The 15852-nt window shown below is 35.4% G+C and overlaps 2 protein-coding genes across 7 annotated transcripts; both read left to right on the top strand.

Annotated features, from left to right (window-relative positions):
- The first annotated feature begins 1662 nt into the window (after positions 1-1662).
- On the top strand, positions 1663-10136 carry snrpa1 (small nuclear ribonucleoprotein polypeptide A'). Of its 3 annotated transcripts, none has more exons than XM_081350249.1 (10): positions 1663-1882; positions 3163-3252; positions 3360-3507; positions 3845-3923; positions 4008-4054; positions 4147-4249; positions 5343-5422; positions 5734-5806; positions 6942-7035; positions 9867-10136. In XM_081350249.1, the coding sequence occupies exons 2-10, from the start codon at positions 3171-3173 to the stop codon at positions 10019-10021; spliced, it is 861 nt and encodes a 286-aa protein (XP_081206375.1). In that variant the 5' UTR covers positions 1663-1882; positions 3163-3170; the 3' UTR covers positions 10022-10136. The 3 variants fall into 3 exon arrangements, with proteins under 3 accessions (XP_081206375.1, XP_081206376.1, XP_081206374.1); XM_081350250.1 differs by lacking the exon at positions 1663-1882 and adding an exon at positions 2792-2897; XM_081350248.1 differs by lacking the exon at positions 1663-1882 and having other exon boundaries at positions 2983-3252.
- An 834-nt stretch (positions 10137-10970) lies between these two features.
- On the top strand, positions 10971-15615 carry selenos (selenoprotein S). Of its 4 annotated transcripts, none has more exons than XM_081359047.1 (6): positions 10971-11511; positions 12719-12850; positions 12935-13041; positions 13275-13364; positions 13443-13512; positions 14730-15615. In XM_081359047.1, the coding sequence occupies exons 1-6, from the start codon at positions 11433-11435 to the stop codon at positions 14807-14809; spliced, it is 558 nt and encodes a 185-aa protein (XP_081215173.1). In that variant the 5' UTR covers positions 10971-11432; the 3' UTR covers positions 14810-15615. The 4 variants fall into 4 exon arrangements, with proteins under 4 accessions (XP_081215173.1, XP_081215175.1, XP_081215172.1 ...); XM_081359049.1 differs by lacking the exon at positions 14730-15615 and adding an exon at positions 13817-13851 and having other exon boundaries at positions 11278-11511; XM_081359046.1 differs by having other exon boundaries at positions 11283-11511; positions 13440-13512.
- The last annotated feature ends 237 nt before the right edge of the window (positions 15616-15852 follow it).

Consider the following 15852-nt stretch of genomic DNA (forward strand, 5'->3'; position numbering starts at 1 on the left):
ACCAAAGTTCTTCGAAATATCTTCTTTTGTGTTCCACAGATTAGAAAGTTAGAAAGTTTGGAGCAACAGTAAATGATGGCAGGATTTTCATCTTTGCTTCAATCCCTTTAAATCAATTTAATCTCATGGCATTCTAGGAGACACAATTGAGATATTAAACTACTGTATCATGTTTGATGCACAAATTCCCTAGACCTTTAAATTATCAACATAATCAATACTTTGCAAAAGGAACAAAGTTTTGTACACAATCCACTTCATGCCTTCTGTTGTCTGATTGAAAGTTCATACTTTTTATAACAAGTAAAAGGCCTTTTAGTATAATCGTAAAAATGTCCACCTTCAGGTTGTGGTTCACGTACCTTTGCTGTGAAATATTTTTGGATTTTTATAAATTAAACATAAGAATAACTTAAATATTGTAAGTAATTACATCTTTTTAAATATTTTGACTAGACATTCTATATATTTTTTAATTGACTTATTTCATTTGTCAGGCTGTACAGGGTTACAGAGATCTTTGTGAGATTTGTGTACCATACAGTATGAAGGTCACATTAAAAATGCATTTATGATGACTTTTTGGTGTATATTTTATTGGTTTTCTCTCTTCTGAGACCCATACTTTCAGTTATAACTGTTTTAAACTTAAAATAAATAAATAATATTCAACCTAAATAATAACTAATCTACAGAGTGCAATACATTTAATTCATAGAGTACGTTAGCAAGGAGACAACAGTAATCAAAGAGCTTGGTATGAAATATGAAACATGATTGTGTGTGGAAAAACAACAACAAAGAGAAACACAAATAAATTTCACTTGTGATAAGAATTATTTTGTCTTTTCCAATCAAAGTGAATTTTGTCAAAAGTGAACATATTGTTTACTTGTATTTAACAAGCCAAAAGTGATGAGACAACAATAGAAGCCTATAAAAACCGTTATTTTGAACCTGAAATTAGAAACACACATCATTTGCCTTTATATTTATTCATTTAGCAGACGCTTATCTAATTTGTCATAAGAGCCAACATTATTTTTATGACACTGCCAAACCTAAGTAATGAAATACCTTGCAGTTATGGTTTACCCTGCTGTATTTATCTTAACTCTCACATTAAAAACATCTGCTGAACTTTATCAAACTGTCTTTTCTTAAAATAATGAGCAGCTACGAAAACAAAATGAACCTCCACATCTGGGCAGAATATCAGATGTAGTCTAACTCTGTAGATTATTTAGAAATGAAACTGTTTCAGCAGAGGAATTAACTTTTAAATGTTCATTACACCATCCGTGGTTTTCTTTTACTCCCTGACCGTTAACATGTTTCAGTGAGGAACAGAAGAAACTGATTTGGACTGACAGGACTGTGCTGCGCTCTGGTGGCCTCGTGAGGGATTGTGTGTTCATTTGTGTGACAGATGGGTTTTTTTATTTTTTACACTGAAGCATAAATTGAACATTTTAAAACAAAATAAACAATCAGCAGTTGTAATCTTGAGATCAATACATCTTAAATTAAAGGTACATTTTTGTGTCTGTAACCAGTGTGTGTAAGCTTGAAGACTGCTGAAATAAGCTGACTATAAAAAAAAAAAAGCTGAACATTACGTCACAAATAATAAATATTGTTTGTTGTTACTGGCATTTGGACAGCTGTGAGACAGGAACCTCAGGAACAGAGTGGCCATGATGGGAAAAACAAAAAGAGGCAACAAAAGAAGTAGGCCTATGTACATATCCCTCCAGAAGCAGTGCCGCCAGACGCAAATACACCAAGGTGCAAGACGTTACACAAGGCTTCCTCGCCCCGCAAACAGACGAGAGGAGGGATAGAAGCGTCGCCCATCGCAACCCACAAGACGCCAAGCTACGTGAGAGACGGGCCTTATGCAACGACCTGCACAAAATATTTTTTTTTGTTTTGTTTTTTTGTGACGATTTTAAGGGCGCTTTCACACTTGGTTCGATTGCCTGTTCCGAACCCGAGTTCGATTGAATTTTATTTTAACACTCCTTTCATAATATGTGGCTACAATAGAAAGGGGCTATTAAAGTTATTCATGTTTCTTTTTTTAAAGCTACAGTGTGAACTGTGAACCTCAATGTGTTCTGTATTTACATTTTTGTCTGTCAAAGACTTAACACAAAGTGTGCACACCCGACGGGCAAACAGCTCAATAAGGGTGCTCAGACAAAGTTGACATACCACAGCTCCAAAAAAACAAAAACAAATATTTATTTCATGTTCTCGCCACATGTGACGTTTCGAGATTAAAGGGATAGTTCACTTTGAAATTAATTTTTGATATGTTTTAGCTTACCTCAAGGGCATCCAAGATGTAGGTGTCTTTGTTTCCGCAGTAGTTTCAATTTTGATATTTAGATATATAGATATATACATAGATGTCGCCTTGGCTACAGTTTCGTTCCAATGAACTGCAGTAGCGAAGGCGACATCTAGTGTATAAACCTATACCCGCCCGCGGGTGGGTATAGATATATACACTAGATGTCGCTTGGCTACGGTTTCGTTCCAATGAACTGCAGTAGCCAAGGCGACATCTATGTATATATCTATACCCGCCCACGCCGTCAGATTATTTGGACGTGTGCTGTTTTCAAGAGATAACAAAGATATAAATACTGTTCGTTTTCTCACACAAACCGCTCGTTTCGTGTCTTAGGCCATCAATGTGTACTTATGATGGGGAATTGTTTCATTTGGACGATGGGGAATTGTTTTAATTTGGACTCTGTGCTTGTGTTTTGAGCCAGTGACCATCGACCTGCATTATATGACTGACAGACAAGAACGGTTTGACCTAAAAATATCAAAATTGAAACTACTGCGGAAACAAAGACACCTACATCTTGGATGCCCTTGAGGTAAGCTAAAACATATCAAAATTAATTTCAAAGTGAACTATCCCTTTAATGGCTCTTCATCAGAATCATCATCATTGTTGGCAGTGGCGCATCTCTCCTCCAGTCCGCCTGGTGGCGCTGTGGCTTCCTTCCCAACCCAGTGTTTGTTTCGAGAAGAACAAAACAGACGCTTCCGTTTGGCGGCAGCGTGTGTGAACGTAATACGTGCTAAATAAACTTTTGATCAAACACATCTCTTATTGATCAGACTCATTGTTCCTCTCAGCGGCTGACATGGTGAAGCTAACGGCAGAATTAATCGAGCAGGCGGCGCAGTACACGAACCCTGTGCGGGACAGAGAGCTCGACCTGCGCGGTGAGTGAAGCACCTTCATTAAAACCCGTTTAAGCGCATCATTCACATGTGAATCAACGATTTATGCGCGTTAATCTCAAATCAACGGCTCTTGTGTTTGTTATAAGGCTATAAGATCCCTGTGCTGGAGAATCTGGGCGCCACACTCGATCAGTTTGATACCGTTGATCTGTCCGATAACGAGATCAGAAAACTGGATGGGTTTCCACTGCTGAAGAGACTCAAAACACTCCTGATGAACAACAACAGGATCTGGTGAGAGAACCAGACGGATATTTATTATGAGACAATTATCTTCATCTGCCTAACGAGAGAAATAACATGATGCTCAGCACTGTTTTATGTGCAAACACATTAATGGTATTGTTATAATGTAAATATGTAATGCAAGAAAATACTATCTGACATTTCTGAGGGCAGTTCTCCAGAGCAATGATGCACGATGGTTTTAAAATGAACACCAAGACAGTCATTGCATTAGTTTAAAGTCGTACCTTCATTTCTTTGCATCATATCATGTGCTTGAGAAAAGTAGAGAAGCTTTTCGTTTGTTCCCCTACAATGTTTGGTGTTTCTGTGTCGCTTATTGCAGCCGTATTGGAGAGAACATGGAGCAGGCTTTACCAAACCTGAAGGAGCTCATTCTCACAAGCAACAACATTCAAGAGCTGGTGAGTTCAACTCTAGATATTTCTCATGTTTGAAGTTTTGTTTCATTGAATTTTGTACTAATGGTTGTTTCTGGTGCTCAACAGGGTGATTTGGATCCTCTTGCGACAGTGAAATCGTTGACCCTGCTCAGGTACCGGCTGAATACGCTTCTTTTCTATTACACCCAAATGTTTTAATGTTTTAACTTCAGATCATCATTTGAACTGTTTTTTTCTTCTGTAGTCTCCTCAGGAATCCAGTTACCAACAAGAAACATTATAGGTTATATGTCATCAATAAAATCCCACAGATCCGTGTTCTGGACTTCCAGAAGGTGAAACTGAAGGTATGATTAAACCATAATGCGTGGTCTTTTATTTTAACTACACTAACGTTCAAAAGAAGAAATATTTTTATTCAGCAAGGATGCATTAAATTGATCAAAAGTGATAGTAAGGACATTTATAATGTTACAAAAGATTTGTTTCAAATAAATACTGTTCTTTTGACCTTTCTATTCTTTAAAGAATCCTGAGAAACAATGTCACAGATTCCACAAAAATATATAAGAAATGTTCTTGAGCAGCAAATCAGCCTATTAGAATGATTTCTGAAGGATCGTGTGATTGAAAACGAGTAATGATGCTATATTAATGCAGATTTGCCATCACAGGAATAAATGACATTTTAAAATATATTCTAGTAAAAAAATTGTTCAATTGTATGAACAGAATTTTTGATCAAATAAATGCAGCCTTGGTTACCAGAAGAGATTTCTTTCAGAAACATTGAAAAATCTCTCCTAAACCTTTGAACTGTAGTGTACATTATGCTTGTCAGTGGACAATTTTGTCGTTGTGCAATTCATGTTTTTTAGTGCATTTTTGGCAATGTCATGTTTAGGACCATTATTTATTGATTTCTTTTCTACTATCAGGTCTCTAGAATAAATAATTATGGATCAGTATTAGTGAGAGATTAATGTTGTTAAATATCTGTGATGCAAATACACTTTTAGTTTTACTTTCTAAAAGTATTATAATTATTGTTTTGTGCACATTGTACAGTCTTTGTCATTGTTTTGATTTGTTGTGTTTTATGTTGTTTTCTTGAAATGAACCAATTGATAAAATGCATACTGCTTTCTTTTGTACAGATTATTTCAGGAAGATTTCACACACAAAATGTAGTTGTCTGTTTATTTATCAGTGTGGTAACACCCTGGGCCCTGTTCTTCATACATCGATTGGTACATCCGACATTACTTTTTATAATTCCTTCTGGCTAATTTGTTCCTTTAAACACACATGCAGATTGAATTGACTCGATTGAGTTGTCTGTGATAATTCTGCATTGCACGTCGTGTGAAGAACGGGGCTGTTGTCCATGTCATGGCCTGTTGTGAATGTTTGCTTGAACTCTCTGCTGTATCACCGTAGGAACGTCAGGAGGCTGAAAAAATGTTCAAAGGCAAACGAGGTGCTCAGCTTGCAAAGGATATTGCCAAGCGAACCAAAACGTAAGATGAAACTCCTTGATCAAGCTCAGCTCTCCCGAATTACTGGACTGTGGAAGTTATGAGTTGCTCGGCATCTCGGAGAATGAATATTGACCCTGAATTGGCTGTTTAAAGATACATTTCCATGTTAAACTTCAGCAGTGTTTCTCAGGGGAGCTGGCTCAAGGCTTTTCTGTCTTGTATCAGTTTATTCATATTGATAAGATACTGAAGATACTACACTCTTGATTGTGGGAACTGGTTGAAAGGCTGCAGAGGCAATCTTCTACATGTTCACTTTGTCTGAACCCCAAATTTACTCTTGTTCTCAGGTTTACTCCAGGAGCAGGACTTCAGACTGAGAAGAAAATGGGACCGTCTGCTGCAGATGTTGAAGCCATAAAGGTATGGAAGAACCGGATTAATGCACCCACATATGCACATACACACCAGAGGATGCATTTGAAATATGTGATGGACTGCGCTGTAACTTTTCTGTCATGGTAAATGTCAAAGTAAAGCCGAGAGTGCATCCATGTAATGTGCCAGCACAAATCTTCGATCGTGGGCGGATTTCACACTTGAACAAAACTGGATGTGCGCTCTCAAATACATCTATCTATATATCTAAATATATACATCTCAGAAATACAGTGGTCTCATGGCTCTGCTCTCGCTCAGATATTGCTTGTGCACAAACTTTGTCCCGTGCATTTGCGAATACTTGCTCTTTCTCTTTTCTTCTCTCTTGGATTTAATGTTGCCAGAAGCTTTCACCTATTAGATTTCCAAGACTGACCGATGAAATAACACAGTGTACTTTTAAACTGTAAAGAAATGAAGAGTCCGTCTTTGTATGTCGAATAATTCCACATGCAATACAAATTAAATGTGGTAGCATTTTCAAGCTGTTTTTAGTCGGCTCGTTCTCTATGTATTTTTTATCATTTAATTTGAGTTAAGTGCTTATTGTAAATGGGTATACATTAAGTTTATTTTATTTAGCACATTTTGGGTTGGGGTGGTGGAGCGGCGACTGCTACTGCACACACACACACACTATTTTATGATCAGTAAGACTTTGGTTTTGGAGTCTCTTATGCTCAACAAGGCTATATGTATTGGATCCGAAATATGTTCAAAAACAGTAATATTTAAAATTTAAATTTAAAATAACTTCTTCCTATTTGAATATATTTTAAAATGCATTTTATTCCTGTGATGCAAAGCTGAATTTTCAGCATCATTACTCCAGTGTCACATGATCCTTCAGAAATCATTCTATATGCTGATTTTTTATTTTTATTTTATGTGGAAAGTGTTATGCATTTTTTTTCCTGGGTGCGTAGAAAGTTCAAAAGAACAGCATTTATTTTAAATGAAACTCTTTTGTAACTTTAAAAATGTCTTTACTGCTTTTAATCAGTGTGATGTGTTTTTGCTGAATAAATACTACTCAAATGTATTATGTATTAATGTATTATTCATATAGGCTGATGTCCTGATATAATGCATCTTTGTAAATGTCGTTTGCATGTAGAATGCGATTGCGAATGCCACATCACTGGCTGAAGTTGAGCGGTTGAAGGGGCTTCTCCAGTCAGGACAGATCCCAGGACGAGAGCTGAGATCAGGTATTATTTTGTAATACACATTTATACATAAACATTATTCAGTAATTACAAATGAATGGGAAAACGCTTTGTCATTGGTGAATGAGTGGGAACCCTGAGAGTAGTCCATTTTAGCTTTGTAACCCTGATGCTTCTACAAATCCTTGAAGAAAGTGTATTGGTAGGCCTGTCACGATAGTCGATTAATCGCACGATAAAAAAAAATGAGCTCGATAATTTTTCCGGCCGCGATAATTCCATTTGCATGCTTGTTTGTTTTCCTCGTCTCTCTCTCTCTACCAAAGAGACTGGATGACCACTCTCGCTCGGTTCTTTAGCGTATAGGAGTGAACCCTCTTGTTGTCAGTTGCATGGTCTTTGTGTGGGAAGGCGGCGCCGCGGCGCTTGTGAGTCACATGGTCTTTGTATGGGAAAGCGCCGGCGGGACTGTTTGCGGCTACTGCCGGGAGTGAGAGAAAGACGCTAGTTGTGAGTTGCGACAGCGAGCCCGATCACATGAAAATGCATATCTATACCACGAACAGGGCCGGTTCTAGACATTTGGAGGCCCTAGGCAAAATTCATGTTGGAGGCCCCCCACCCCCAATAAAAAACACTTGAAACAAATATGATTCCTAACTTTTTTATTTATACAACATTTCATTTTAAATTTAGTATATTTTTACTTACACAGTACATAAGTTTGGACAAATTACTATTTTTAATGTTTTTGAAAGAAGTCTCTTATGCTCATCAAGCCTGGATTTTATTTGATCAAAAATACAGAAAAATAATATAGTGAAATATTATTACAATTTAAAATAATGGTTTTCTATTTTACTATACTTTAAAATATATTTCTGTGATGCAAAGCTGAATTTAGTGTCACGTGATCCTTCAGAAAACTTTATAATATTCTGATTTATTATCAAATGTTAGAAATGGTGCTTAATATTTATTTTATAACATGTGATACTTTTTTTCAGGATTTTTTGATTATTAAAAAGTTGTTTTAAAAAAGTCTTCACTATCACTTTTATATATTTAACACATCCTCGCTGAATATTCCTGTTTTTTTTTTCTGTATTTTTGATCAAATAAATGCAGGCTTGTAGAGCATAATAAGAAACTTTCAAAAACAATAAAAATAGTAATGGGTCCAGACTTTTTACTGGTAGCCTACTACATCAAACTTTATCTAAGGTAATCTCTTTTTTGTTTAATGAAGATGTTATTGTTCTTGTTGTTATTTTGCTGGTGTATTCAGTTTATTCACAGTTCCAGAATACCACTTCAGTAGATGAACATAAACGTGCTTTTATAATTGTTTTCATAGCTGCGTTATGGGCAGATATTGCATTGCTACCTTAAATATGCTATACACAAATCAAGTGGAAGAGAAAGATACGATCGCTACTGAGCAGGGAAAAAAATCTAAACTAATATTCGTATAGGCTATGATGTCAGGGTATTATCTAATCATCAGCAGAATATAGAAGATAGACACATAGATATGAGATCCTTTATTTGAAACATTTAAAAATGTTGCAGTGTGTTGGTTTTTTAACTTTGAATACAAACGTCTTATCTTTTACTTTTGTAGCTTTTTTACTAGTCAGCTCCCAACGCGATGTTATTCATTGTACGCGCAAATTAAAAGCGTCGCGTCTGGGCACGTTAATGACGCTCGCACTCTTTTAAACTCGTAGACTAACAAAGCGGTGAATGATTTTTCCAGAAATGACGCTGATCTACAGTAGCCCACACGTTTATATTTAAAATACATTGCAATCACTCCAAAATCGATGACCTGCATTACGAGCTGTGCTTCTTTGCGTGCCTATGTAGACTTTTGTACAGTCATGGGCTGGCGTTAATGTGACGTAATGTAACAGTCTATGGTTAAGATAAACATCGTCACTATTTTTAGTTAATTAATACATTTTGAAATAAATTGTAGATAGGACATTTGTACATTTATTTATTTATTTATTTATTTTTGTCCCTCTGTCTGGGCCCCATCCCGCCAATCGGGCCCTAGGCACGTGCCTAGTTTGCCTTTGCGTTAATCCGGCTCTGACCACGAATGTTATTTCTCGTGCCATTTATACGCCAAAAATAGTTTTTGCGTGCATATGATACACTCTTTATGGCGTGTAATACGCACGCACTCCTCACCCCTAATCCTAACCAAGTATTTTCAGTGCGTAGCATGCACGCAATAAAGTGCGTCTCTGTCTTCCCGACAGTACACAATCACTTGACAAAGTAACAGGAGTAACAGTGCAAAATTGTGCGATATGGCTTGTTGAGGCTTTTTTTATTTGTTTACAAAGGTCCTAACTGTCAGTTTTGCCTGTTATGGAATGTATCACCATTTAATAATGTCTAAAGCCTAATGTTTAATATTTTTTGAAGTGCAATTTTGTTTCATTTTATTTATTAACAGACATTTATTTTGTTAACAGACACTAAGAGTCCATTGCTTTCATTGTTTTTGGTTGTTTTGTTCATTTTTTTGGATATTTAAAATGTTTTCCGTTTTCAATGTTTAATATTCTTTAGAAATAAAAGTTTATAGATCGTTGAAAAGGTGTACCTGCATTATTATGCCATTATAATTATATTAAATGAAAATGGTCTCAGTACGACAATATTATCGTTTATCGCGATAATTTCTTGGACAATTTATCGTCCAGCAAAATTTGTTATCGTGACAGGCCTATGTATTGGTCACTGAGGCTGCATTTTGTACAATCAAACAACATTGAAAGAAATAATAGGACATGCTCTGCTTTTAATAACTAAAAATGATCAAGCTTCTTATGAGTCTTCTGTTTTCCCTTTTTCAGGAGCAACTAACATGGTAGAGGAGGAAGAGGAGGAGGAGGAGGAGATCCAGGAAGAGATGCAGGAATCAGTCCCCATGCATGAGAACATGCAGGACATTGGAGAAAACGGAGACGATGATGAAATGCAGGAAGATATGCATGTTAATGGATCATAGTTCTTTTCGTTCAGAATCATTAATGCTTTGTTTTGATGCTGTTTGACAGCACTTGTTTTGATAAGTGTTTTTTTTTTGTGTAAATTAAACTACATTAAACTTGTTTTTTAATGAACAGTGAGTTTTTCTTTGCGTATATCTGAACCTGGTCAAGAATTTCGTCTGTCTTTTTACTGTTCTAATATTTTGTGAATCATCCTCAAAGACTAAAAACTTGAAGTTTGTTCATAATGTTGAAAACTTTTCGAACTCAAGTTCTAAATGCACAGCACATTTCTTACCCAATTTTTGGCCACACATTTTCTAAACGCTTAGAGAAAGATCATCAATCTCATTTATAACGGTATATTGTAGATACCAAGTGTATAAAATATCACTTGGAAAATCTGTAGTTTCTGTTTAAGATACACTGTGTAATTTTTAAAGTTGATTCTCAGCAAAAAACACTTTGTTCTTTCAAAATGATATGTGCTCATTAATGTGTAATTACTTCTACCAACTAATCAAGTATTCTCGTAAGCGTAGAATCTGCCATTTAGAATACATGCATGCAAGCGAGTCGCTCGAATGGCGGCAGCCATGTTGCGCCTCCATCTTGAAAATACATTAGCCAAAGAGGGACACACCTGGAAATTCAAGCTTCGCCTTTCGCGTTTTTACACTCAGTGGCACTGTGACGAATGCGAGGGGGAGATTACTCGCGACTGCCGACAGATTTGAATTAATACGGCCACCGTAGGAGTTAAAACGCCCTCGGAATGGGAGGGACTAGAAAGTAATATTCAGTTGGTAGTCATAAACAATTTCACCGCTAGATGGGAGAAAATCCTACACAGTGTAGCTTTAATGCCGCGTTCCAGGCAACCTGTAACCCGTGTTTTTCCAACCTTATACCCGTGAAAGTGCACTGGAACGGCAGTCAAACCCGTGACTTCCCACCCGTGAACTCGTACTAGATCGATGTACTCCCAGTTACGAGTTGGAAAAACACGGGTTACAGGTTGCCTGGAACGCGGCATAAGTCACATTGTTTTTTTTTTATACTCCAAGTACTGTGCAGTTAAAATATTTATTTACTCATTTAACTCCTAGTACGGTGCAGTTAAAATATTTATTTACTTTAACTCCAATTTAAAGGTGGGTATTTCAATCTTTAGATTTCAAACAAGCAATGCTATAATCGAAAAGGAGTAGTATTTTTTTTTTTTTTTTTTTTTTTGCCTTGAATTTGTCTCAGTTGGGCCCCCGTAAAGGCCACGTCATCTTAAAGCTGATTGGCTGTCTTGTGGTTGCGGAAGTGAGTCGGTGTGTTGTAGCAGGGTAGCTTGAGTGGAATTGAACGGGATAAACATGAGATAATTATTATATATTCTCATACCAAAATCATAAAACATCTTTAAACCGTTTTAATATGGAGGCAGATGGTGATGCGCATGTCCAGAATGAAGAGGTTCCTCCAAACCAGGATCTGAGTTTTCTGCAGTCATCTGGTATGTAAACATGAGCCGGATCTTCAGTTCATTGGCGTTTACTGACCTTTCAACATTTATCATGAGTGTAATATTAGTATAATCCGTTTGACTGATATCTAATCCGTGACTATGGGTTATAAAAGGACTCTTAATGGAAACATCGATTTGACATTTTGGAGTGATGTGGATCTTATCAAGTAATGACTAGAACAGAATGATATTGGTATATTGATATGATATGATATTGTAGGCTAATTATTTAAGTAAGACTTTTGATATTTTATCAAATGCAATAGAAATTTAAATAAAGATGTGAAAATAAAGCACATTTTACACTTGTATACTTTATAATGTTTTTGTTTAAACATATACATTATATTTTGTAGTATTTATAGTAAAGTGCACAAATCATATAAGATAATTAAAGTTTCACCGATTTCAAATTGTCTGAATGTTTTTTTAATTCTTCTTAATGTTGTTACCTATACAATTAACAGAAATGAAAAATAATTAGCTGATGATGATTACTACTATCATTATTATTAATTTGTCTTTTAATATTTTCTTTAGTGCTGGGAAAAAATTAATCGCGATTAATCGCATCCAAAATAAAAGTTTGTGTTTGCATAATATATATGTGTGTACTGTGTATAATTATTTTGTATATATAAATACACACATATGCATGTATTTATTTAAGAAATATTTGCATGTATATACTGTATATACATTTATACATAATTTATATTATATATAAATATAAATAATTTATATATAAATAAATAAAAATCTTAAATATATACATGCATATGTGTGTATTTATATATACAAAATAATTATACACAGTACACACATATATATTATGCAAACACAAACTTTTATTTTGGATGCGATTAATCACGATTAATTTTTTCCCAGCAACAATTTTCTTTATTATATTTATTTAAAAACAGATGTCAGCTAATGGTTTTGAACATTTATAATTTTGCCATTCCTAAAAATAAGATATATATTATTCATATAATATTAAAGCTTCATGACATATGAGTATTTTGAATGTTTCAAAATGAAATAGAATGTTTATGCTATTAAAGTTGTATATAGATACTATTAACAATAATCAAATGGTCGATTATATTGCAGACTTTTTAACATACCTTTGGAAAGTGCTTATAGTCTTTGCAGTGTCTGGAATGTCATTGTCAACTTTATCTTTTTTCAACAGTTACTTCGATCCTGTCTGAATATGGCTGGTATCTGGTGTTCCTGTGTATGGGAGTCTTTCTGCTCATCCAGCATCTCCGCAAGAACAGACCCAGAGACAATCAGAGCTCGTCTGTCTCAGTCGTGAGCCAAGGTCAGAACCAACGCTGTCTGCTGTTTGGAAACTGAAATGCCTTGAAAGTATTTATTAAGAGGTGTGTGTGTGTGGCATTTGCAGACCCCAGATCTGTGGTGCAGCGTCAGGAGGCTCTGGAGGCGTCGCGCCGCAAAATGCAAGAAGAGCAGGATGCCAGAGCTGCAGAATTCAAAGAGAAGCAGCAGAGGGTGAGTCTCATGTGGTGACGTGATCAGACAGGACGGACATTCGGTTTGCAGTATTTGTATAGCGCTTTTCACAATACATATTGTTTCAAAGCAGTTTTACAGAAAATGCATGTCTACATTACAATTTCGAGTGATCGATTATCAGAGGTGACTGTGTCCAAGTTATGGATTTCAGAAATGTACATATACAAATCATCACACGATATTCATGCTGGTTCTTCTGTTCTCTTTAGCTTGAGGAGGAAAAGAGAAGACAGAAAATCGAGATGTGGGAAAGTATGAAAGAAGGAAAGAGTTATAAAGGAAATGCAAAAGTTGCACAGGTAAGACTTCTGGGACGAATCTCTCTAGGTCTCAGGTGTCAGGTGGTGCATTTACATATTATTTCTTCTTTCCAGCAGAACACTGAAGAAGCCCCTTCCTCCAGCTCACTAAGACCAAGGACAGACAAAAAGCCCCTTCGTCACAGTGGTATGCAGCATATTCATTATTTTACATTTTCTCTTATGATTCAAAGAATACTTTGCTCAATTTAAACATTTTTGGGTCTTTATTCGTTTATTTCCTTAAACATGGACTAATCAACAAATTTTTAACATTTGTAGTTTTAATCATGACTATTTGAATGTTTCATAGTGTAATATAATGTTATTAAGTTACTGATACTAACAACAATGTTCAATCAGATTATTTAACATACTTTCAGAAAGTGCATATAGAATGTTTTTTTTTTTTTTTTTGAGTGCACTAACCCAAAAAATTAACCCATTTTCAGAATAGACCAAGATTTCACAGGGGAAATTACCCAGGTAATCAATATTGCAATTATATTTAGCCTAGACATTAAGGGGATAGTTACTATTACCCTAAAATGAAAATTAAGTCATCATTTACTCACCCTGGTGACATTAGACATTATTAAATTGTTGTTTAAAAGTATTTTTGTGACTTTATTTTTACTGTATAGTTTTTTATTTTGCATTGTTATACAAATAAAGTTAAATTATGAAAAATAAAGCAATTTTATATATCTTTTCTATGTGCTTTGCTAAATATATAGCCGTTTTACTCATTATGCCTTCAAAGGAGCATTACCTTAAAAGTCCATATATATCGCTGTCATCAGTGTTGGGGAAAGTTACTTTTAAAAGTAATGTATTACAAATAACAAATAACAAATTAAGTTACTTAGTTGTTACATTACTTTTTTCATCTGGGCTTGCTTGCTTGTTTTGTAAAAAAAAAAAAAGAAAGTTCTATTTTTGGCAAATGGAAAGACCCTTTCACAGAAGTGAAATGAATAAGCCTCAGGCTGAAGGAAATGCAAATTCATACAGTAGAGGGCACAGCTCAAACTAACATTTCAGCTGTGCTGCCGTTCTAGATTGGAGAAGAATAGGATGGAGAAGAAAGATCAATTTAAAAGTAATGCATTACTCGTTACATGAAAAAAGTAATCTGATTACATGACTCCTGTTATTTGTAATGCGCTACCCCCAACACTGGCCGTCAGCTCATACTGTTGTTAACACTTTCTCTGACAAGCGGAAGCGATGCAACCTGTTTTTCTGTTTGTTCACGCAACGTTCATCATTAAGCCCATTATCCTGGTTGAGACTCGAGAACTGTCGCAGAGTCTTGTCATTCATGTTGTTGTTTATATGATTTGCTGTCTGTTTGTACTGTAGGGTACAGTCCTTTGTCTGGAGATGGAGGAGGAACGTGCGCCTGGAGACCCGGCAGGAGAGGACCGTCTGCTGGTGGATGAGGTTAAAGGTCGTCAGATTAACCTCTGACCCTTTGACAATCCCCCACAGGAACACATAAATATTAACTGGATAAGCCTGTCAGCACTCATCATAGGACAATAACAAAGATGGTTATTAAGGATCTTCATAAATCATAGATTCATAGATCTTAATTTTTTCTGGTTACAGGCTGCATTGTCTAACTTTTGTTCTCACCATCATATCTTTCCAATCAATCAGTTCTATCTTATGAAATCTAGTGGACTGGTTAAATGTAATTTTTTCTGTAGTTCCTTTTTAAGCTGCATGATGATTGTGCTTTTGTGTTTCACAATAACAGCATTTGCAGTTAGAATGACGTCAGGTTGAGTCGAAAAGGACAGATTTTTTATTTATTTTTTTGCATATTTTTTTTCTTGAATTGCACATTATGATTAAGAAACTATTGCCTATTTGTCTGATTGACAGCTTCTAATGACGCCTCCTCATCAAAGGTATTAATACTCCTGGGGCAGGCTGATGATTTTCAGTAATGAAATGTGTTCCTGTTTTTAGCTTTTGCACTTATGAAGGCTGTGCTAAATGAACACCTAGAGAGAGTTAATAAAAATGCAAAGTGCTACATTTATATCATTTGAAGTGGTTGTATTCTGTTATAAAAATTAAGAATTGCCTTTTTATGACAGATCCATCAATGCAGTTGTTAGTGATGTTAAATAGCAGCCTACGTGGTGTGGGGTCTTTGGTGTTTTCGAAAGCATTTGTTTAGGAATGACGTGTCAAAGTCATTGTGAGCTTTTCAGAATTAAAATGCATACTTACTCAACGTTTGTCTATGTCTTATTTATCAGAAAATGCCACGTTTTATCCTGTTTCAGGGCCATCAAAGTACAATTTACACTTTTTAACAGGATGAAAAGTTATTTTCAGGACAAAGGAAAGTTGAACACTAAGAGAAAATATATTTTGTGTTAAACATTGTTATTCGAGAAAGGGAAAACATTATATTCGTAATAAATAAACCTATTTTATAAACCTATTCATTTTTTAGTTTTTTTTCGAA

This window comes from Scardinius erythrophthalmus (assembly GCF_964197995.2).
Source record: "Scardinius erythrophthalmus genome assembly, chromosome: 2".
Taxonomy (NCBI): domain Eukaryota; kingdom Metazoa; phylum Chordata; class Actinopteri; order Cypriniformes; family Leuciscidae; genus Scardinius; species Scardinius erythrophthalmus.

What these genes read in the sequence shown, in the direction of transcription:
- snrpa1 (XM_081350249.1), top strand. Translation starts at nt 3,171, where the DNA reads ATGGTGAAGCTAACGGCAGAATTAATCGAGCAGGCGGCGCAGTACACG. An exon ending in AAATCGTTGACCCTGCTCAG is followed by an intron (nt 4,055 to 4,146) that starts GTACCGGCTGAA and finishes TTTCTTCTGTAG; the next exon opens with TCTCCTCAGGAATCCAGTTA. An exon ending in CAGATGTTGAAGCCATAAAG is followed by an intron (nt 5,807 to 6,941) that starts GTATGGAAGAAC and finishes GTTTGCATGTAG; the next exon opens with AATGCGATTGCGAATGCCAC.
- selenos (XM_081359046.1), top strand. Translation starts at nt 11,433, where the DNA reads ATGGAGGCAGATGGTGATGCGCATGTCCAGAATGAAGAGGTTCCTCCA. An exon ending in GAGTTTTCTGCAGTCATCTG is followed by an intron (nt 11,512 to 12,718) that starts GTATGTAAACAT and finishes TTTTTTCAACAG; the next exon opens with TTACTTCGATCCTGTCTGAA. An exon ending in TGTCTCAGTCGTGAGCCAAG is followed by an intron (nt 12,851 to 12,934) that starts GTCAGAACCAAC and finishes TGGCATTTGCAG; the next exon opens with ACCCCAGATCTGTGGTGCAG.